This window comes from Delphinus delphis, chromosome 1 (genome assembly GCF_949987515.2).
Source record: "Delphinus delphis chromosome 1, mDelDel1.2, whole genome shotgun sequence".
Classification (NCBI taxonomy): domain Eukaryota; kingdom Metazoa; phylum Chordata; class Mammalia; order Artiodactyla; family Delphinidae; genus Delphinus; species Delphinus delphis.
In genome coordinates this window covers 76021187-76046707 of record NC_082683.1, presented here as the reverse complement: position 1 = coordinate 76046707, position 25521 = coordinate 76021187, and the positions used below count along the sequence as shown (strand labels likewise).

General features: G+C 36.3%; 1 protein-coding gene across 4 annotated transcripts in view; it reads right to left on the bottom strand.

Annotated features, from left to right (window-relative positions):
* Positions 1-25521, bottom strand: part of HS2ST1 (heparan sulfate 2-O-sulfotransferase 1) — a 187250-nt gene that overhangs the window by 21468 nt on the left and 140261 nt on the right. For all 4 annotated transcript variants that reach the window (XM_060024917.1, XM_060024927.1, XM_069541202.1 and 1 more), the window contains exons 2-3: positions 21388-21626; positions 11891-11976 (exon numbers count right to left, since the gene is read on the bottom strand). In XM_060024917.1, the coding sequence (XP_059880900.1) occupies positions 11891-11976; positions 21388-21626 (325 nt within the window). The remainder of the gene's footprint in view (positions 1-11890; positions 11977-21387; positions 21627-25521) is intronic.

The window sequence follows — 25521 nt, the reverse complement described above, 5'->3', positions numbered from 1 at the left end:
GATTACATAAAACACTTCAATTTCACATAGCAATGATTTCTCACTTCTGACGCACCAAACTAGATAAACATTGTCAATGGATATAGTAGAAGTCCACACAAGCGCGATCATTTGAGCCTAACGTCTGTGATGCTAATTTTAAAGACAAGATAGAAGTGAAAAACATTACGTCTTCAGCATTATTTCCTTAGGGAATGATAGAGAGTTGGAGGAACACAGAAGGAGTATACTTTAGCCACCCTTGCAGATCCTAGAATTGTCTAGCTGATTCCTGTTCTAATATCCTCACTTATCCCAGCCTTAAACCTTAGTGTTATCCTGACTCTCCTTTATTCTTCTTTAGCACGGTTACCAAGTCCTTCTGATTTTTTCTTCTGTAGGCTTTCTCAGAGATTTGACCTGTCTTCCTCACTTCCTTTCTTGTCACAACTGCCCTCTTTGTAGGTCTCTTGCTTGGATTACTGCAATAATTGATGGTTTTCTAATAATAAGAATTGGTTTTCTTGCATCCAGTCTCTCTCCCTTTCAGTCTACCTTCATACCAATTCTCAACTGATATTTCCTCATTTATTAGATCACTCTTCTTAGAAACCTGAAATACCCCTACTGTTTATGTTGACTTCAAACCCAAACTCCTTTGCTTGGTTGTTAATGTCTGCTTGCCTTATGTCTTGGGTTCCACCTTACTTATCTAACTTTATTTTCAACTCTCCTCAAACAAGAAACATCTATCTGTTACAGTTAGGCCCACCTCTTCTGCTTCCCAACAACTCCTATTTCTCCTTACATGCCTTTGCTCATTCTATCTTCCTTAACTAGTCCTATTCTTTCTATTACATTCATTCATTCAAAAAGTACCTTTTCGTGTATCCAATATATTCCAGGAACTATTCTAATATTAGGAAAACAGCAGTGAAAAAAAAGGAAAAATTCCTCATCCTTCTGGAGTTAACATTCTACTTGGGAGAGACAGAACATAAACCAATAAATAAGTAAATATGTTAGATGGTAAAAATACTAAGGAGAGAAATGATGCAGTGCATGGAATAGGGAGAAGTGGGGAGAGTACAATTCAAAACAGGGTTTTCCAGGGAGGCAGCAGTATTATTATGTGATGAGAAGAGAGCCATGTAGATATCTAGGAGAAAGTGTTCCAGGAAGATAAGACTTCGAAGTACGAAGGCCCCAAAGCAGCTAAGTGCCAGGCATTTTTGAGGACCAGCAAGGAGGTCAATCTGGCTGCAGCAGAATCAGGAAGGGGACAGTAACAGAGAATGGGAGTGGAGAGATGGGGGTGGTGGTAGAAGACGTGCAGATCACGTGGGCCTTGTAGAGCACGTTATGTATCAGGAGGGAGGCCTTCCTGAGTCAGCCGAGAAGTGTCACGATATGGAATCTGATGTACAGCACGGCGACTATAATGAACAATACTGTACATACTGTATACTTGAAAGTTGCTATGTCAGTAGGTTTTAAATGTTCTCATCACGACAGCAGCGACAACAACAAGATGGTAATCATGTGAGGTGAGGATGTGTTAACTAACCTTATTGTGGTAAACATCTCACAATACATGTGTATAGCAAATCATCACATGGTACACCTTAAACTTACACCATGTTATACGTCAATTATGTGTCAATAAAGCTGGGGGAAAAAAGGTTATTGGCTGTTGTTTTGGAATAAACTGAAGCGGCAATAACAAAATCTTGTGAAGTCTAGGAAGTCGTCCTGATGACTCCAGCATACAGTGCTATCTGCTCTCATCTGACACCTGCACCCAGGAGCTATTGCTATTAGGCAGTTTTACTCTTGGCTTGTCCTGCTAGTGTTTCTCTTGTAAGTCTTTCCTCCCCAATAGCATTATAAGCCACTTGGGGGTAGGCAGAGTGCTTCACACTTCCTTTATATATTTCACAGGGCCTGGTATACATAAATACTTGCCCGCTGGTTAGTGCTATTTGAAAGATTAAAAAAATATTAGCGATCTCTCTAAAACTGGGAATCACAGTGAGAAATGAGAAAAGTAAGCTTAAGTTGTATGACTCAATAAGAGATAGTTGGAAGTGGAAGTTGCTTATTCTCTTGACAGTCTTGATATGTTCACTCGTCTGTCCACAGAAACCCTCAATTTAGCTAACTGCTTATAACAAATTTCCCTTCTTACTAAAATATTTTTTCAAAGGCACTAAAAAGCACACAGCTAACCTAACTAGTTTCACATTTTCCCCTTACTTCTGCCTGTTACAATAAATGTCTTACGCACAGCAGGCATTCTATACATGTTTTACACTAAATGCTTAAGCAAATGAGTAGTGAAAAGAGATCACAGAAGAGAAAAAAGCAAGGTGCCTGGATATAACTCGATTCTTTTAGCTTCTGAATTATTGTAAATTAACTGAACAGGAAGTCCTAACTTACAAACAGGCTGTATTCTATAAAATTGCTTTGTGTGTAAAAAGGGGTCAACTCTCCTGAATTCTAGTCCTTTTCTCATCATTAAGTAAGTGTAAGTCTAAGTCACTAAAATCCTTTGTACATATGGAAATACTGAAAACTACACAGAACTTTTTGGTAAAACATTATTATATTAAATTTGTGAGTTGGTTTATTGGAACTTGGGACATATTTTTTTCACTGAACAACTCATAAACCTATAAAACCAACAATTCAGTAAAAAAATTTTTTCACGAATTTTTAAAGGAAGAAACAGTATTGTTGCAAATATACGGCACTGTCAAATTAGGTATCAGGGTAGAAGCTCCATGAGGGCAGAGGATTGTTTCTCTCTTGTTCATGGCTTTATCATTAGTGTTCAGTGTCAGAAACATAGGTGTTGGATATTAAAGTTAGGTTGAATAGAACGTTGTGAATTGGCCACTTACAAAAGCCTTTTTGTGGGACAGTGCACCCGCTAGTGAGAAGAGGGTAGGTAGGGAGGTATCAGGGATACACAGTTGCTACCTTAACTGCTAGAGCTGTCTTGTAAGAAGAATCTAAAAGGGGGAAGCACAGGGCAGTGGGGCAATGACTCCATTCTTAAGACTGTGGGATTCCCTGGGAACCTCCTTTATCATCTCCATTATTAGCCACTGATCCACGTGAACTATTCCCTTGGGAATTACTTCGTCCCAGAACATCTCCTACCAATGTCTCTTCTTTTTTGCTTTCTGCTAGCCCCTGACATGTGGAACAGATAGCAATTCTTACCAAGTAGAAGTGGAAGGGGGACATGGCACTTGACAAAACTCTTCCTGCTGTCTGGGAAATGACTTTCTGGGGCATGGCTTTGGGCGGTGCTTATATGTATGAAACATGATTTTAATGAGATAAGCTATGTGAACTTCTTCTGAAAATGGCTAAGAACTATTATTCATAACTTAGGATATGGCTATATAGACATAAAGGCAAGGAATTATAACTGAAAATAGGCATGATAAAGGAGCGTCAGGCCATTCAGCTCAGCTAGTTAGGAAACAAGCATCCTCTTAAGTTTGTATGTTTAAAACTTTGGCCAAACAGGTAGTTTTGTACCAGTGGAAAAATACGTTCTGTAGTTGCAGACTCCAGCTTTAACCTTGGTCAGTCATCTGAGCTCTTCCTCAGGAGGGCTCAGATGGAAGAGTAGAAAACCCATCTTTTCTCCAGGAAACTAAACTATCATTGACCCATTAGAACATAATCTTCCCAGGAAGAGAACAGCAGATTTGGTAGGAATCTGCAATGTTATACGGCGATCAAAAGGGAAAAAATATAATCCAAGCAGCAGGTTGGTAAGAAACCTTATTCTTGCCATGTCAGCATGTATGTACGACGGCAAGAGAGACAAACCAGGCACATTTCCTTACACCCACACTCTGTATAGCCTAGGATGAATGAACAGTAAGAATAGCTAAAAGAACAAGTGCATACTCAGAACTTTTGAAAGGAACCTTGTCAACTGGCTAGACAAAGCCTAAATGGAAGATGATGAAGCTGAAGGAGGGCTAAATAGCCTTTGGGAAGCATTAACGCTTTGAGATTTCTGCTTCATACCAGATTTAACACTTCTAGTTAATCAGCAGTCTCACAGGGGAACAAAGATATCTTATACAGTCAACCTATGGTTGGATGAATCTGTGGATACGGAACCTGCAAATAACAAGGGAGGACTGTACATATTTATTCTGGACTCTCTTATCCCTAAAGTGTTCATAGAAAACTTCAAATCCTTCTAGTGGTAAGTTCCCATTGTCTTGTTTCAAAAACAGTGAATGACCTGTTGGTATTTATTGGTCCCACTGATAATGATGTTAAGAATAAAAGATTTTTAAAATAATTATTTATCTCTTAAAAAGAACATTCATCTATTAAAATGGCCCAAATTTTAAAAAGGGGGGAGTGTGGTCCAACAATACCGAAGGCTGGTCAGGATACACAGCAACTGGAACTCTCGTGCACTTTTGGTGAGACAGCAAAATAATAAAGCCACTTGGGAAAACAGCTTAGCTGCGTCTTACAGAGCTACCAGACAATCCAGCAATCCCACTTCTAGGTTCTCCCCAAGAGAAATGAAGACATTATGTCCACACAAAACCTGTATGCAAATGTTTTGACAACTTTATTCATAATCACCGAAAGCTGGAAACAACCCAAGTATCCAGGAACTGGTAGATGGACAGTAAGGATGGTGGTGCCTCCTTCCTTACTACTCAGTAAGGAACTAACTACTGATACACGCATCAAATTGGATGAATGTCAAAAGCATTATGATCAGTGAAAGAAGCCAGGTTCAAAAGACTTGGTGACTGACTAGATATATGTGGCAAAGAAAAGGGTTGTTCAAGATGACTCTAAAGTTTCTTGCTTGGGTGTCTTGATAAATAAAAATGGGTAAACTTCCCAAAAGAGAACATTGGAGGCAAAGAGAGAATCTTGAGCAATGCCTTATTAGGACCTGGGAATAAGGAGGGCCAGCACAGAGTCAGACAGGGAGAAGAAAACACCAGTAAGACGACATGGGAACTGAACGAAGACAGAGTTTTAAAAGAGCTTAACACAGCTCTGTGTGAGTCACAAACTAACTGCTTCACCTACATTATCATATTTAATCCTCACAACCACCCATGGAGTAGTTACTTTAATTATCCTCATTTTACAAATGGGGAAACTGAAGATCTGAAGTCATGTGGCTGAGACTGCTGAGCTGGGAAGGAACTGAGGGGGATTTAACTAGAACTCTGACTTGAGAGATTACTCCTTAGCATCTACAGGATCAATGCTACAGAAAGAGCTAGTAATACAAATCAATAAAAAGCCAACTCTAGCATATTACTTGCAATGATTAAAATAATTTTAAAAATGTTTCTACAGTGTTTGTGACATAATTGTTGAAAGTTGTAGAAAGTGGTGCAAACTTCAACTGGTTCAGCAGATACGTACAAGGCAAAAGGGACAATCTCACACGAATCTACATACTACCAAACTTGTCCTGACATATCTGTTTCTTTACTGATTTACCTCAATTGTTCTGAAAAAGACAACAGGGGTGATACAGAGAAACCAAAATGAGTGATGAAAACCCATACTCATTCCTGAGGATGACCACAAAGGTACACACCTGACGTGGACCTGAATAAAACTGACTGTTGGATCAAGAATAATTTCCAAATATCTTTCTAAGACCAGATGCTGACATATGACCCTAGGTAGCTAGATCATAAAAAAATCTCAGCAGAGTCTGATCAAAAACAGCATTAAAATAGTTTTCTTTTAGCTGGACATTATCCTTTACAAAGGAAAATGTTCTGAAAAAGGTTTTTGAAAGAGATGTTCAAATGTTTTTCTTTTGTATAAAATTTGAAGAAAATTAAAATGGGAGTGATAGATGCTGCTGATAAATGAGTGGTATAAATTTAAAAGGGAGAATAATCTATAATATTTTCACTGTTTATAATGAACCATAATGAAGTGATAATAATAGTAAAAAAGGGGGTTTCAGTGAACTCACTGAGGACAAGAACTGCAACTTATTCAACTTTATATTGCCTGCACCCTAGGACAATTTGAAAATGTCTAACCTACACAATTTTTTTCCACTGGAAAATTTCTAAATTTATGATGTTAGCATATCTGCATTATTTTAAAATGGTTTGTTCACCAATTTTAAAAAAACAGTAATTAAACACTGAAGGGAAAAATGGAAGGAAGAACTAGGAAATGTGCTTAAAAAAATAAGGATAGAGTTAAGACAAAAAGGAATAAGACAGGACAGGAATACAAATATGTAACAAGAAGATATTTTTGTTATTATTCTAAAGTTCTGAATAAAAACAGATAAAACAAAACAGATAACTGTAACCAAGCACAGCATGAGCCGATATCAGCTTGCAAATAAAATGTGTGCTTCTTAGTGATCAGTCTAAATTAGAAACCACTTTTAATACTTTATTTAATACTTTATCTTACTGCCTGGGTTTCCTGGGGTATCCTGGGTTTGTACTCTCTTTAGTGTTTCTGCTAAGGCAATTGAAAAGCTATGTGACTAAATATCTCTTTCATCAAATTTGACGGTTTTCTCTTGAAGGCAAGTATTTTAATGGACTCCACAAAGTACTACACCAGTCAAGAATATGTTTTAAACAATAAAATATTTAAAAAATTGGTAAAGTGATGTTCCTTTCCTCTTCCTTACTCATTCGTGGTGAGTATGACAAACTAAAAATTATTTTAAAAGATAGTAGTTACATCTAAAATAGTTTGTGACTACATACATCAAAATACATTTCTGCCTGTTGATTTTTTTAAGGTATTTGTTTAACATCTTGTAAAGGTCTGTTAAAGTTTTTCACAATACATATTGCTTCCAATAAGATGAAACACATTAGGAAAATATTCAAACCCTTAAATGTTCATGTTAATATTTAAAAAATGAGATTAATCTTTCCAAGAACCTTTATATTTTTTTAACTGCAAAAACCCTAGCATACACCAGAACTTCATTCTAAGTGTAAGGCTTTTGCCCAAAGCAAAAGCACTCAATATATTATTTTAATAATGAAAACCTCAAGTATGAGAAACCAAGCTGTGTGTGCAAAAAAAATAAATCATTTAGGTGAAAAGGTAACAAACATTCAATTGAAGGATAATGCAGCCCTGAGGGAAAATATGCATATGAATGAAGTTTATGAAATTGGTCCAATGCCTCTGTAAAGAAAAAATAATTAGTTTATCTTAAAGCTGCCTATAAAATGTTTTCAATATTGCTGTATGAATTATTTATAGAAAAATGTACATCTAACTTTAAAGCAACCACTTTACTGTAAGATGTTGAGTGCTGTGGAAGAAACTAGCAATAAGAATATATTGTTCTATGTATGTAATATCTGGGAGACTCCTTTTAATTATGGGCTTTTCAAAAAAGTTCAGATTTATTATCAATGTGAATCAGTAATATTTCATTCAACTCCTTTTCAAATTTGAGAAGTTAAAATGACAGTGGGATATCAATTAAATTTTTGGATTTTACACAGAATGCTCGTTCAAGTTGACAAATACATGAGGGTGTATTACTTTGAAGTCATGACTGCTACTGCAATGAATGAGCAAACATGTCTAAGCTTCAATAATTTAAAAAACTATTTTTAATGTTTTTGAAGTTAGTGCAGAGTTTTATTAGGGAAAAGATCTGCATTTGAGGTTTTCCTATAATGATACTCAATGTGTTACATAAAACGTTTAAATGGGTTCACCAAGCCACATATGCTTACAGAATATTCCTTTTGACCAGTTTTCTGATTAGTACTTAAAGCGGCACAGACTCTAGGGGGAGCCCCATAGTGCTTGGATACTATATGTAAGCCTGTTGTTTTATGAACTTTTCTTCAGAGAATTATGATAGGAATACCTTGATCCCATGCCTCTCCAAAAACTTGGAAAATGAGAGTTAGTTATGTCCAGATTCAGGCAAATCACTATAAAGGAAAATCACTTAAAAAAAAAAGTGTCTTTAAGGAAATCAAAATATACCTAGAAACAAATGACAATGAAAATACAACGACCCAAAACCTACGGGATGGAGCAAAAGCAGTTCTAAGAGGGAAGTTTATAGCAATAGAATCCTACCTCAAAAAACAAGAAACATCTCAAACAACCTAAACCTATACCTAAAACAATTAGAGAAAGAAGAACAAAAAAACCCCCAAAGTTAGCAGAAGGAAAGAAATCATAAAGATCAGATCAGAAATAAATGAAAAAGAAATGAAGGAAACAATAGCAAAGATCAATAAAACTAAAACCTGGTTCTTTGAGAAGATAAACAAAATTGATAAACCATTAGCCAGACTCATCAAGAACAAAAGAGAGAAGACTCAAATCAATAGAATTAGAAATGAAAAGGGAGAAGTACAACTGACACTGTAGAAATACAAAGAATCATGAGAGATTACTACAAGCGACTACACGCCAATAAAATGGACAACCTGGAAGAAACGGACAAATTCTTAGAAAAGCACAACCTTCCGAGACTGAACCAGGAAGAAATAGAACATTTAAACAGACCAATCACAAGCACTGAAATTGAGACTATGATTAAAAATCTTCCAACAAACAAAAGCCCAGGACCAGATGGCTTCCCAGGCGAATTCTATCAAACATTTAGAGAAGGCCTAACACCTATCCTTCTCAAACTCTTCCAAAATATAGCAGAAGGAGGAACACTCCCAAACTCATTCTATGAGGCCACCATCACCCTGATACCAAAACCAGACAAAGATGTCACAAAGAAAGAAACTAGAGGCCAATATCACTGATGAACATAGATGCAAAAATCCTCAACAAAATACTAGCAAACAGAATCCAACAGCACATTAAAAGGATCCTACACCATGACCAAGTGGTGTTTATCCCAAGAATGCAAGGATTCTTCAATATACGAAAATCAATCAATGTGATACACCATATTAACAAATTGAAGAATAAAAACCATATGATCATCTCAATAGATGCAGAAAAAACTTTTGACAAAATTCAACACCCATTTATGATAAAAACCCTCCAGAAAGTAGGCATAGAGGGAATTTACCTCAATGTAATAAAGGCCATATATGACAAACCCATAGCCAACATCATTCTCAATGGTGAAAAACTGAAATGATTTCCTCTAAGATCAGGAACAAGACAACAGTGTCCACTTTCACCACTATTATTCAACATAGTTTTGGAAGTTTTAGCTACAACAATCAGAGAAGAAAACGAAATAAGAGGAATCCAAATCGGAAAAGAAGTAAAACTGTCACTGTTTGCAGATGACATGACACTATACATAGAGAATCCTAAAAATGCTACCAGAAAACTACTAGAGCTAATCAATGAATTTGGTAAAGTACCAGGATACAAAATTAATGCACAGAAATCTCTTGCATTCCTAGACACTAAAGATGAAAAGTATGAAACAGAAATTAAGGAAACACTCCCATTTGCCATTGCAACAAAAAGAATAAAATACCTAGGAATAAACCAACCTAAGGAGACAAACTACCTGTATGCAGAAAACTATAAGACACTGATGAAAGAAATTAAACACGACACAAACAGATGGAGAGATATACCATGTTCTTGGATTGGAAGAATCAACATTGTGAAAATGACTATACTACCCAAAACAATCTACAGATTCAATGCAATCCCTATCAAACTACCACTGGCATTTTTCACAGAACTAGAACAAAAAATTTCACAATTTGTGTGGAAACACAAAAGACCCCAAATAGCCAAAGCAATATTGAGAAAAATGTAGCTGGAGGAAGCAGATTCCCTGACTTCAGACTATACCACAAAGCTACAGTAATCAAGACAGAATGGTACTGGTACCCAAACAGAAATATAGATCAATGGAACAGGATAGAAAGCCCAGAGATAAACCCATGCACATATGGTCACCTTATCTTTGATAAAGGAGGCAAGAGTATACAATGGAGAAAAGACAGCCTCTTCAATAAGTGGTGCTGGGAAAACTGGACAGCTACATGTAAAAGAATGAAATCAGAACACTCCCTAACACTGTATACAAAAATAAACTCAAAATGGATAAAGACCTAAATGTAAGGCCAGGCACTACAAAACTCTTAGAGGAAAACACAGATAGAACACTTTACTACATAAATCACAGCAAGATCCTTTTGACCCACCTCCTAGAGTAATGGAAATAACAACAAACATAAACAAATGGGACCTAATGAAACATAAAAGCTTTTGCACAGCAAAGGAAACCATAAACAAGACGAAAGGACAACCCTCAGAATGGGAGAAAGTATTTGCAAATGAAGCAACTGACAAAGGATTAATCTCCAAAATTTATAAACAGCTCATGCAGCTCAATATCAACAAAACAAACAACCCAATCCAAAAATGGGCAGAAGACCTAAATAGACATTTCTCCAAAGAAGATATACAGATTGCCAACAAACACATGAAAGGATGCTCAACATCACTAATCAGAGAAATACAAATCAAAACTACAATGAGGTATCACCTCACACCAGTCAGAATGGCCATCATCAAAAGATCTACAAACAATAAATGCTGGAGAGGGTGCGAAGAAGAGGGAACCCTCTTGTACTGTTGGTGGGAATGTAAATTGATACAGCCACTATGGAGAACAGTATGGAGGTTACTTACAAAACTAAAAATAGGACTACCATACAAATCAGCAATCCCACTACTGGGCATATACGCTGAGAAAACCATAATTCAAAAATTCATGTACCACAATGTTCATTGCAGCTCTATTTACAATAGCCAGGACATGGTAGCGACCTAAGTGTCCATTGAAAGACGAATGGGTAAAGAAGATGTGGCACATATATACAATGGAATATTACTCGGCCATAAAAAGAGACGAAATTGAGTTATTTGTAGTGAGGTGGATGGACCTACAGACTGTCATACAGAGTTAGTCTGACTGTCATACAGTAAATCAGAAAGAGAAAAATAAATACTGTATGGTAACACATATATATGGAATCTAAAAAAAAAATGGTTCTGAAGAACCTAGGGGCAGGACAGGGATAAAGATGCAGATGTAGAGAATGGACTTGAGGACACGGGGAGGGGGAACAGTAAGCTGGGATGAAGTGAGAGAGTGGCATGGACATATATACACTACCAAATGTAAAATAGATAGCTAGTGGGAAGCAGCCGCATAGCACAGGGAGATCAGCTTGGTGCTTTGTGACCACCTAGAGGGATAGGGAGGGTGGGAGGGAGATGCAAGAGGCAGGAGGTATGGGGATATATGTATACATATAGCTGATTCACTTTGTTATAAAGCAGAAACTAACACACCATTGTAAAGCAATTATACTCCAATAAAGATGTTAAAAAAAACCCAAAAACGCCATTCACTCAGAAAAAGAAAAAACTCTCCTTAGAATATATCTCATTTTTAAAGCTAAAACAAGGTGGCCCAAGGGGAAATGTGTCTTGGCTGAGAAGCAGACACTTTAGGGCACCAATAACTGAGTAGTGGCTCCTTTGCTTTCTCTGTTCTCAGTCAGTGACGTGGTAAGTCATACTCTGATTGGCCTCTAGCTTAAAACTTGGGGCTCTCCTAAAATAGTGTCATTTGACTGTACAGGAAGCAGAAATATAATAATAATAAATAACTTTAAAGGGCATTACCTAAATTTAATCTACCTTGAATTTCTAAAATTAGTATGACAATTATCGATTTATGAACACTAGAGGGCAGTATAACACTAGAAGGAATATTTAAATTACATATCTAAAAGTGGCAAACACAAGCCAGTACGTTTTTTTAACATCAAAATCATAATAATTTAATAAATTGGTCCCTTTTTAGGTTGCTAAAGTACAAAGCATTCTTTCGTGTATCATTTTAGATATAACTTACTTTGCAAAATCCAAATAAGAAACGTGCCCATGATAAAACCCTGGTTTCATCTCTTTCCAGGAAGTTATATTCTTTACAAAGCGCACCTAAAAAAGGAGAACATACTCATTATTTAAGTACAATTTAAAGAAAATGAAGTTTGGTGATAGCAAAATACTTTTCATTTAGACATTCAAAAGCAATCACACCACTTTGACGATTACAGAGCTTGAAATACAGGCTTCAACTAAGGAAAGCAGTGACCTGTAATTGCTAATTCATCATAGAGAAGCTACTATCATCACACTCAGAAAAGAGTGAAAGAGGATCCTGAAAACAAAACTGCACAAGGCAAACATTTACGACACAGTAGAGTGAGTACATTTATATGGGGAGGGGAAGGGAGGGGAGGGGAGGGGAGGGGAGGGGAAGGGAGGGGAGGGGAGGGGAGGGGAGGGGAGGGGAAGGGAGGGGAGGGGAGGGGAGGGGAGGGGAGGGGAGGGGAAGGGAGGGGAGGGGAGGGGAGGGGAGGGGAGGGGAGGGGAGGGGAGGGGAAGGGAGGGGAGGGGAAGGGAGGGTGGGTACCAACACCCAAGGTGAAGCAGGCAGCACTTCAGTATGGGGATAGTCTATGCAAATCTGTTTTCTTCTCAGAGACTTGTTATTCATAAAAATTCTCATTTATTAATGACTCAACAAATAACAAATATCAACTAATCCTTAATCCAAATGATTAAAGAAAGGATGAGAAACAGAAGCCTTGAAAGAGCTAAGAGCAGATATCATAAGCTTGAGCAGATATCATTAACTTGTTGATAAAAAAGCTTAATAAAATTAGAGGTGTGATACACATAAAATTTTTAAGATATCTAAATATTACTATTTTAATCTATTGGAATTAAAAGTGTACAAAAGATTAGTTAATATAAAAATTATTTAACTGTAAATATATTATTAAAATGTTAAAAACTGGTTAATATAGAACTTTATAAACCAGCTGCAAGGCAGTGATACATAATTTCTCAAAGAAAAATGGTATAAATTTCTAATAAGAAAATCTCTGCATGATCAACAGTAGGTGGTTGAGAATCTCTTCTGGAGACTAGAGACAGGGTGGGGATGGGTGAGGGGTTGGGGGCCCAGTGCCCCCTGCTGCACTGAAAGCATCTGCAAGCTGTGACCTCAGCCTCTAACACACAGGACTGTCAATCGCATACTTTTGACAATTTATCAATCTTTCATTTATGTTTTAGAATAGAGTTAGTCACATGGAGATATTCTGGCACACTTCTTACCAGGTCAGTCAATAAGTTAATAGCCATGAATGATGGCTACCTCCTGGATAAGGCCCATTGGTAAGGACAGAGTAGGGAAACAGTGCAGAAGCAACCTTATGTCGGAGGATGTGAACTAAGGAAAAATGGAAGATTCTGGAAGTAGAATTTATTTTTTAGGGGAAGCATCAATAACTCATATACTAAGAGAAATAATGGAGTTTTTAGAAGGGAAATGAAATGAACCTTATGTTATTATCTTACACACACACATCCTTAACATCTGAAAATTGGATGTAGATAACAAAATTATTTTGCATTAGAGAATACACAATTATATTTTTGCAGATATTTGCAGTTTTTCCCCACCAAAACAGAAGAGCCAAACAAATGTGTGATTTGAGATTACCAGGTTCTTTCCTATTTCTTCTTCAAGTAAGGCATCAAATAGAATAAAAATATCAAGTGACAAGTGAAAAAGAAACAGAAAATAAAAAATTATATAACCCATAAACTGAATCCTTAAAAAAATGTACATGTTGAATATGAAAAATCCTTATAATTTTCACTTAATGGTAAATTAAACAAGCTTTTGATTCTATGAAAATCAGTTTCAGTATTTCAGCACCAAATGAGGGAGAAATAGAAGGCAAAGAGAATAGGAATGGTAGGTGATGGTTCAAGGGTGCTTAAGACATATTTACAACTCAGCTCTATTTTCCAGAAGCTGATTTAATATGGATGTGATGGTGTAAGAGGGAAATGAGAGGAGACGCCAGATTGAAGTCTGACAAAACTGTGCTATATAAGCCCAATGTTAGAGGATCACAGTACACTGTGATGAAAGACTTAAGTGTAAACTTCAAGTATCCTTTTTTCCTCCACCCTTCCAAAGAACAGTCAAGATCAAACTAAATCCTCCTAAAGACACACTTCATCTGCCATGTGTCCTTCGATGTGAGGTGAAGAGCCCAGGAAGCTGGATGAGATCTGGACTGGACTGCTGCCGGGCTTCCCAAACTCAACGTGCAAATGAATCATCTGGGACTCTTGTTAAAACACAGATTCTGATTCAGAAGGTCCGGAGTGGGGCCCAAGTTTCTGGACTTCTAACAAGTTTCCACGTGATGGCCAGGTCAATGGGCCACACCAAGGAACACGACTTTAGCGTGTGTGGGCCCAGGACCTAGCTCTTGGTTTTATCAACGTGAAGCTTGTTTCCGCAGCACCTGAAAAGGAGGCCTGAGGTCTACAGAAGCTCTTTAGCAAGGATATATTCTCATAGTCACTGCTTTTGTGATATGGAAAAAAAGTATACTGAAATAGAACAATTTTTTAAAGAATATCTTATAAGCTACCACAATATATAAAAAAGAATGGGGGACGGGAGCAGAATGACCCTGGTACTCAGTCTTCTCCATCTACCCACACACAGTGATGCCAGAAGCACGTCAGAACCAAAGCATGCCAAGAAACACAGTATAAAAAGTAACAAAATAAGTAAAAGGGTTATGCCTCCAGGTGGACTCAGGGAACAGAACAGAACAAGGCATGAATCTTCTACTGCTGTCACCAAACTCAAACTCTCTTGTTCATAGAATCAGCATTTTAGAGATGAAAGGGCCAAGGATATCCTGTACTCGTTATTTTATAGATAAAGAAACTGAAGCCCAAGAACCGTATACCTCAGATTTTGGTCCAATCATCCTTCTATACCACTAGCTAATTTCTTTAATCTATTATTGTCCAATTTAAACAAGGGAGGGGGGAACCAGAAGGATTTGAAAGAAGAGCAGACAGATATCGTTTGTACTATAATTCTGATCAACAAACTTGGACACTGAGAATTTCAGGCTTTATCCACTGCTCAGGAAACCTCTGAGATCCAGTCATTCAAAACTCCTCAACCTCTAAGATCTCAAAGCTCTGTTGATATATCTCTCTCAATTGTTTATTTTCCTCATTACATTCATTATAATCTCAACTTCCAATCCGCCCTGCTCACTGCTCTCATATTGCTCATACTGAATAACCCTTTTTCAACAATGGCCGCTGACTTACTCTTGCCTTTTTATTGTCTTGGGTAACCTCAGGGGTTGAACACTGCTGGTCAAAACTAAGAGATCCAGTCTAAATGACTCTGTAGGACTTTGAATTTTATTTTACTAAATTAATTCTGACACAAATTCAGGTGGGTTATTATTGCTTTTAAATTCTCTACACTATATTATTGCTAAGTCTCCAAAACCCACAGAATCTTTCTCTAATCTCCAACTAAGAGAATACTGAAGGCTACGTACTTAATATATATGTATATGTATGTTTTTTCTTTCATCTCATCAACATTTAACTCAGGTAATCTGCTAAAGTCTCATTAATAAAGCTGTGGCTGATTTACGGTTTGCAATAAATCAAAAAGATGCTGAGCTGAGATTTACTTCACAGGAAAGAAAAAAGTGCTAAGCAAACAAATGTTGTCAATAAGGTTAAAGTGGTGGTTCACACTCATCTGGAGAATGGTCTAAGCATTTAGAAGTGTCCCTTACATACAACTGAAATTCTACACCATCCTAATCTCCTCTTCAAAAGTGATCTGCAAGGACATAACGATCTAATTAATCCTCTTTGAAGAACAGTATTTTTTTTAACATTTTCCTTTCAAAGTATTAATTTAGCCACTTCTCCTTTTAGCCATGTTTAATATTTATCCTCTTAGTTCTCCAGAGTTTTCCCTACCCTCCTCTCTCTTCATCTTCACTTGTTCCCTTTCACGAGTCTAGCTGCAGTTCCTGCCCTGTCATTTTCTGCCTTCTCGCCTCTTCTGTACCACTTGTCTCTCAGTGTTTCTTCTGGTTTTCCTCTACAGTGGCGCATTCTGCCCAAGACCTTGAGATAAAGCTCTGGAATAGAGAGGAGTAGGGGAAAATGCAGATCAGGTGAGCAAGCTTTTACTCAGTTCATTTTATAGATTCTTACTGACTATGATACTTGGCACTAATGAAAGATAAAGTGAGAGGCAAAAAGGAACAAAGCTAGTAGTATCAAATGAGGTTGAGTCTGAAGACACCGAAAACTCTTGGGGAAAAGAAATAAAGTCACCATAGTGACCTTATCCAAAGAGAATTTCCATACTCTGATTGCAAAAGGCTATCAAGAAGATGTTTCAGAAGTAGTAGTTAGATATAGTACAGGAAAAGAGATGTTTTTATGGCTAGCCTGGAGCAGATTCTAAACTGTGATTTTTGTCAGATTTTATAACTCAAGCAGAGTCAGGTTAGCAAGTAATCACAAGATGCCTTTAGGGAAAACACAAGCAACAACGTAGGGAGTGGTGTTGTGATTTATTTGCTAGTCGAACCAGACCTGAACCCGTGCTATAAGAAAAGCTGAGAAAGCACCATCGCACTAACACTATATCTAGACTTATATTCTTAATGAGATTAATCTCAACATTATGATTATCTGTGATCACAAAAGAACTTGTTTTCACTATCTAAAAGTAGGAATGTCATCCCGAACATCCTGGCCAAATTCCAACTTTGTAATTACTACCTATTGAGTGAACACTGCTATTAACTTGGGTAATTATACATACCAAACTCCTACTCATGCATACACTTAAAGTAAACATTCATTGTACAGCTGTGGGTAGTTTTATGAGACTACATTAGACAAAGTTTTCTACGCAAAGAGAAGACCTGAGGAATGGTTGGATAAAATATAAGAAAGGTTCAGCAGCAATAGAACATAATATACTATCTTCACTAAAATTCAGAACTGTGTTGTTCAATCACTTTTTTTTTTTTTTTTGTGGGAGGGGGCGTATGTGTCCCAAATCACCTGAGGTAAGGAGAGGTCATGCTCATACTGCTATCAATCAGGGGCTACCTCTGCCAGCAGTTATCATCACGGCATCATGCTCAGCTAAGAACTGCCTTCAGAATCTAAATGGGTTCATTTGTTCATTCATTCATTCAACAAAAAATTTATGTATCTACTATGTCTCAGGCACGGTTCTAAGAACAGGGATACAAGGTGAACAAGGCAAGGTTCCTGCCCTTAAGGAGCTTAAATTATAATAGAGAAAAAGACAGTAAACAAATAAATCAATAAGTAATTGGAAAGATACTGAAAGAATGATGGTACACAGTAAGTTGGAAGAGGTATTTCATATATAGGATGGCCAAGTAAGGTTTTGCTATGAAGAGGTCATTAAGCTGAAACCTTAAATGGATAACACGAAGCCAATTGTGAGAAGCCAGAAGTGTGTTCTAAGAGGAAATAAGTATAGTGGCCTTGAAGCAGGAAAGGCTTGGTGCATTCAGAGAACCAAAAGGCCAGTGTGGCCAGTAAATGAGAGGTTGAAGCGAGGGACAATGGACAAGGGCTTGATTAAGAAGGACCTGTTGGCCTAGATAAGGAATTTGGATTTTCTTGTGGAGGTAGGAATACGAATCTAAAGATAAGTAACTCACCATCCTGTGAAGATTATAATATGCATCTTCCCATCACTTCACTGAGAATCCTATTCTAGATCTTTGCTACTCGAACTTTGGTTCAAGGACCAGAAGCATCAGTTTTGGCATTAACAGGAAGCTTTTTAGAAATTCAGAATATCAGGCTTTATCTTAGTCCTTCTGAATAGGAATCTGTATTTTAACTGGTGTTCAGTATACACATTATAGGTTGAGAGGCATTCATCTAAAGTGTTGTTCTGAAAAATCAGTATCTGCAACTAATATCAAACCATATGTGCTACTGCAAATGACCAGAAGTTGGTTTAACAGTAAGTTAGAAAGAAAAAAAAAATTACTACACTGTTCTACAGAGAATGCAAATTCTGGATATTTCCAGTTTCTTAGAAAGACCTTAAATATGATCAGAACTAAATATGTGAGAGCAGAAAAGAATTAAGAAAGATCATAAAAGATGCTGCCACTTCACCTATTTGGCATAGTACTTTAAAGACAACATGTTCTGTAATACAGAGGTATTTTGTGATAGCAGAGTAAACTTCATTTTCCAACTAGAAGAGCTGATTACCTGTCTCCTGCCAATTCCTGTCTATTAACAGAGTAAAGCCCAAATCTCAAAAATATAACTTTCATGACTGAGTCCACCTCATTCTTATCACTTAGTCTTCTCATGCCTTATATTCTCAAATGTTTATCTTCTAATCTCCTTGTTCTAACTGTTCCTCAAACATCTTAATTTTGAAAAATTCCTAAACTACAGAAAAGTTGAAAGAATAGTAGTCAACATCTGTACACTCTTCACCAAGGGTAACTGTTAACATTTTGTCACTTCTGTTTATCTTCTTCTTTCCCCCTTTTTCTCTGTGCACACACACACTTATTTGTTTCTGAATCGAAGTAGCAGACGTTTTTGATCAAGGATCCAATCATGGGTCACAAAATACATTTGTTTTTCATGTCTCTTTAGTCTCCTCTAGTCCATCTCCCCCCACCCCTTTTTTTTGGATGTCATAACATTGACACTTTAGATGAGTTCAGGACAGTTGTTCTAGAAAATGTTCTACAATATGGATTTGCCTGTTTTCTCAAGATGAGGTCCAGGTTAAACATTTTGGTGAGAACACCATAAACTGATGTTGTCTTTGAATAGTCCTCATAGTTCCTGCGATTATGTTTTACATTCCGTAGTAAATTATAAATAAGCTCCTTGAAAGACACAGCCTTGCTTTTTATTTCTTTGGTAATTCCTCAAAGAATGTAGAATAATCTCTGTACACATTACATACGCAATAAATAAATGAAAACTTGCAAGCAGAGTTGAGAACTGTTTCTAAGAATACCCATAACTGTTACACATTGAATACTTTTATACCAGACTAGAAACATTTGGGCTTTGCCTCTAAAATTTTTGTGAGAAATAATTAAGCAAGTAAACAGTTTAGCACAGTCCCCAGTACAAAATACATCTAGGAAAGAGCTGGGGCTAAAGGCAGATAGATATTAAGCAGACTGGACTGCTGAGGTTGGAAGGTGAGGGAATAAAGGGTGTAATCACCTATTACATCCCAAAATATTTTTATGAGTAAACTGGGCTTTAAATGGAAGATTGGGACAACAGCAGATTTAATAAAAATCTCATCTTTTAAGTCTCACTTGAGTTAGATACTGATTAGAAACTATTTCTCAGAGAATAAAGAAGAGCAAAATAGGTCATTTATTAATTCCTATATAAATAATAGGGCAGTTGAGAACAGTTCACAAGGACAATAAAAGTATGGTATTAAAATCAAGTGTGTTATACAAGATGGGGTTCAGGGGATATTTTTTAAAATTGTTTTCAAGGCATCTAGTAACTCAAAACTTCACATCTAAATGAAGCTTACTAGATTGAAAGTGAAATTAAAACACTATCTAATATGTCATGCAAAGGGAAGGGAAGCGATACCTATGACTTGTTTGAAGAACTGCTTCTACACAGAACAAGACACCAGTAAGTAATTTAGATATGGTATATTAGAGAACATTTGGTATATAAGCTATTCCTAATTAAGACCAGGTGTTGAACTACCAGCTGACATTTTGAAGTATGCCAGCTAGTGATTAAGACTATTCTTCTACTCGGCCCAAACATGTTTTAAGTGTTGTTCATTATGTAATCCAGTTGCCTTTAAGACAGTGTTTACGCTTCTCTTTTGCTCCATATATTTACACACACACACACACACACACACACACACACACACACACACACACACACACACACGACAAGCTATTGAAAGAAACACAGAAGTTTTATCTCATCCAAATGCAACCGGGGAAATGTACCACTACATGATGCCTATCAATGTCTTATGTGGTGAGCTTCTGTAGATTTATATTTCATGAGGAAAAAAAAAAAAAGGTCAACGTCATTTTCAGAAATCTCATAGCTGCCAGACAACTTTGTAATGCTGGACAGAAAATTTGGACACAAATTCTAAAAATCTGAACAAACAAGCTGGCTTTATTTTTCTAAACAATACTACTGAAGAAATCTAAAATTATTATGTGAGTGCTAAGAAATGTTCCTTTTAAACCAAGATATATTCTGAAAAGCAATCACGCAGATACACTTAAAATCTACTACACACTGTATAAAACCTGATGATTTAAGATACTTGCCCTTGAGATATACAATATTACATAATGAATGGTTTTTATGACCCACTTAGCTAAATAAGCTCATGTTTCTTCTCATTTACAGAAGAGTTATTTGATTTGGCTGATGAATGTAGGTTTTTGGTTTTATAAAAAAGAGTAATTAGGGATAATTCAGAGAGCCAAGAATTACATGGGCAGATGATATGCCATATACAATTAGCCTTTACAAATAGCCCTCTAGCAAGAAAGTGATCCTAACCTTGTGTATCCATGTTATTCTCTTGCTTCAGTGCGAGGATTACAGGTATGCTAAACAGTGGGATAACAATCGATTCTGTGACAATAAACCAGGTTCAGCTATCTTCAGTCAAACAGATAAATACATTCTAACTATATGACCATCACAAATACCTTTCTAATAAGTTACCTCAATAAGGTATTTGATCCTACATAGTATTTTCAAATATTATCTTTTCGTCTCATGGGGCCTAATTCCCATTCCCTTCAGTATTTGTAGAGAGAACTTTATAGAAACTATAGAAACTATAGAAATAGAAACTATAGAAACTATTCCTAAAGAGGGGAGTCAATTTCATTTCATGATAACTTACTCCACTTTTCTTAAAACCATTTCATAAAATTATCTATCTACCTGTTTATCTAAAGATTCTTAACAACCTGAAAGGCAAGATTATGTTAAAATTATAAGCCGCAATCCCTGTTTGTCAGGAGTTTATAGCTAATACTTACAAAAATTATAGTAAAGATAAGATGAAGTGCAGGAGTCTAGTCACAAAACTGAACCATATAGAATATAGGTATTCATCAAATAAAGATTTCTCAATCATAAGAGGAGAAAATATAATGATTTTTATTGCAGGGCATCTGCTAAAAGTATTTCACATTTTTAAAAGGATACCATACTGAAGAGCATCAATATTCTCTTCAAAAATTCAAGAATGTGAAGAATGTAAAATTATAGGCAAGTTCGGTTGGTCCTTTCCCCCAAGAAACTTACAATCCACTGGGCTCATCATATATATCCCTTAAAATGCTTTATCTCTTTGAGATACAAAATTTGAGTTAGGAAGTGTCAGAAAACATTACGCATCCCCTACGTGGTATTTACCTGATCTTGCAGTGACATTACTGGATTATTTTTGGTAGTGTTGATGTGAAGAACATGGTATTTATTCTTTGCACATAGGTCATAGGCAATATTGGTAAAAGAGGTGCTTGCAGTTTTGGGGACTCTGTTATAAATGATCACCATGTCTTCTTCCTCATCTAAAGCTGCGTCTTGCCGAGGGCCATCCATCGTATGTCGCTGCTCAATCTCTCGAACTTCATGTCTTGCAATAGCCCTTTCTGCAAAGAAAAACAGATTATGAACTTAGTATTAAAAGACACTATAAGGGGGCTTCCCTGGTGGCGCAGTGGTTGAGAGTCCGCCTGCCGATGCAGGGGACGCGGGTTCGTGCCCCGGTCCGGGAGGATCCCACGTGCCGCGGAGCGGCTGGGCCCCTGGGCCATGGCCGCTGAGCCTGTGCGTCCGGAGCCTGTGCTCCGCAATGGGAGGGGCCACAGCGGTGAGAGGCCTGCGTACCGCAAAAACAAACAAACAAAAAAAGACACTATAAGGAAGTTGTAAACACTGAAAATAATTTCCTAGTCCTGGAACATAGTTTTCCTATTCAAGAACCGGGTTAAGAGCAGCTGAAAAAATGTTTTGAGGGCCAAAAGTTCAGAATTACCTCTGAAGGATAATACATATGCATAGGAAGAATGAAAGAATAAACAGTCATCAAGTTTAGAATTCCCCAGACCAGAGAGTTCTTCAGTGTAGTTCAAAAGACACTTTTCATTCCAATAGAATTTCTACAGCCTGAACTAATTTTCAAACACATAAAGACAGACTGAATAGAATACTAAACTTCACAGTAAAAAAATACACTTAGAAAATAAATTACTTATAATTTAGTCAATGATTTTGAAATTTATTGCTTAGGATGTAGTTATCGCCTGCTTTATCAAAATGTAGCAGGGCAGTGATTATAAATGCTGGTGTGATTTTTAGGTAACAACAGTAGAAACGACACCATAATAAAACCTTTTTCTTTTTGGTGTTGCATTACAGATAAGTCCTGGTTACGTTTATTCCTTAAATTCCATGGTTCCTCTAATTCAAATCACTGTCCACCAAGCAGTTTGAAAAGCAGTAACATTTTGCTTTCGAAATCTTCAGCTTCAAATAAAGAAAGAAAAGGGGAAGAAATGAGGGGGAAAATATAACAAGATTGCAAGTTACTTTGCACAAAGACAACTGTTCACACACAGCATGCACCCTCCCACCACCAGATCTCTGTGCAAGCTATCTTACCTGCCTTGAACTCTCATCCATTCTCCCTCAACCTCGACCATACCTAGTGAACTCCTCAAACTTCACATTGAATTTAATCATCACTTGCAAGGGAAGCATCATCTAATCTCCCTAACTAGGTCAAATCACACACACACAAGTATGTGTACATACCTCATACTGCACGTCTCATACATAATTGCAATTTTGCATTATATTTGTGTTAGCATCTACCTACCATACTGGCGACAATTTAGTAAAGTGACATGAAAAAGCAATGTGGTATAATTACAATAACAAGTTCAGGCTTCAAATATTGTCTGACTACGCATATTAAATTTTGGTTCAGAAGATATGGCCACTATGTTAATACAGTATGCTCTGAGCTGAGGATTCACATTCAGAAGACTTGAATTAAAGTTTCAGGCCTGCTGCTTACTAGTAATGTGCTTTCCAAAGCAGGAAGAGAAGCACATATATGCATACAAGTGTATCCATTTTCATGGGGGAGAGTTAGTTGGGAATGTGGAGAAAAAGAGATGAGCTTAATGTTGAACATACTGTCCGGGACACACAGGAGATAAGATAATTGGGCTCATAGGTCAAGTGCTGAGAATAAAGGTTCATGCAGAAGAAAAACATCTGGAAAAACCATAGGAATGGATGAAACTACCTAGATAGTGTAGAATACATAGCATGGAAAGAGACAGTAATCTTAGAACAGAATCTTAGGAAATACCAACATTTAAGGGCCAAGAAAAAAAAGACAATGCATAGAAAAACACTAAGAATAAATAGAAAGAAAAAGAAATCTGGACAGACTTTTAAGAAACATATACCACATGTTTAGAAAGCATACTATTTTTCAAATTGACAGTACTTTGCAAATGAATCTATAATCAAGGTAATGTATGATGCTCAATCATTTCCATAGGATATGGAAGCTGCCTCATTAAATTCAACATGTATTTATGGAGAGCCTAAGCATATTATATTCAATAATTTTAAAGGAATTTTATCTTCCAAACGACCTCAAACTATCACCACAGTCCAAAACTATTATGGTATTATTATGTCCACACACCCTCCTTTTTCTACTAAGGGAAATAAAACAGTACTGTTGTCATTTAAGGGCTGACAGAAGTGTGAGAGGTTTCCTACAGCAGGCCAGACATACGTGAAATTACCTTTACTTTTAATGGCTACACCAACAACCAACAATGCTGAATTTACTTTCACTAGTTTTTCTGAAATCAAGCATTTGGAAAAGAAACAGATTTTGTTATTTTTTTAAAAGAAGTTATTATTTAGTCTATGGATTTTTTATTTTTTAAGGTGCTAAAACTCTAGCTGGAGCATGAAACTAGCATGTTTTTAAAATTAATCATTGTTTTTGGTTCACTATGTGTATTAAAGCATATGAACTGTATATTTCACACAATTTTAAAACATTTCTTAAATTATGAAAAGATGCAAATTCAGGTAACTACTTTCCTCATTCAAATAATACATTTATATGCATTTTCTATTTTTCAAATCTTTTTACTTTGCTTAAGCAAACAAGATAATTACTAATGTAGTGTTATGCCTAAAACTACATAAAAAGATAAAAATAGTGTGGAATATTAAGATACTTTTTGCTAGTAATATTAGACTATAAAATCAAATCTCACTTAGTTGAAAAATAACAGTAACTACTGTTGATGGTGAACTACTATCTCTTTTCTCCTGTGACAATACTTAAAACCAGTAAGGATGTTTGCAATATGGCCATTTTCTTTACTTAGTAAGTACTCAATAGTTCCTTTTTTTTTTTTTTTTAATCAAAGAAGCTCTGCACCTAGTTAGTATAACTTCTGAGACTCTCTTAAATCAGTGGGGAAGCTTTATTAGTTACAGAACATTTGGAGTACACTTAGATAATGTAGGCAGCATATTTAAAATACTAAAGATGCATTTTGAAGTAATGCTTTTTTCATGTTTGAGTAATGAATTATAGAGAATCTGCTATGCAAGTTATTTCAGAACTACCACAAAATGTACAGCCTGCAAATAACATGGAGTGCAATCTGAGTCATGATATTACAGGCAGGCCAAGCACAACTGGCACTAATATTCCAAACACTGAAGATGGACACTGAACTTCATGGCAATTCTAGTTCTTCTAGGCTCCTATTGAAGGTGGCATACATCTCAGTTCAGTGACCTTTCCACATGGCAGATTACCAACAAACACAAGTCTTTTAAAAGGCCATTCATAATAGCAATAATTACCTATTTATGCACTGACAGGGCATTAAAGGCTTATTTATTGAAAGAACATAATGATCAAGCTAAGTATAAAGCACTGCATTAAATACACCAACCTAAGTCTTACAAAGGATTAAAGTCACAAGATGTAAATATTAGACTACAGAAAAAAGAAAAATAACTGGAGAAAAGATGTTTTTAAAAATTGCAACATATTCTTTGACTAGTTTTTTTTTTTAACATTAAGGTCAGTATTTGGGGAAACACCTTTTCTCTTTGAACATTTAAATAAATGTTCAACGTATTAAATAATTTAGAGAAATGTTTTGTATTCTGTACAAATTAAAGGACCCATGAATATAATCTTCCGCCCCCACCAAAGCTCAATTGTGCAACGGTCTCAGCAGAAAATAAACATTTTACAAATGTTCAAACTGTGTAGTATATCTGTATAGCGGGTAACATTTTAGGATTATAGGGATTAAAAAAAAAAACGCAAACAGAAAGACCAGTAAATTGCCTTGCTTTCAGATACTGAAACTTCTGCATGTTAAAGCAAAAAATATATAGTTATATATAGGTAAATAAATAATAAATAAAAGGCAAAGAACATTAAGAAAAAAAGACCAAATTTTTATTATCTATAATTATATA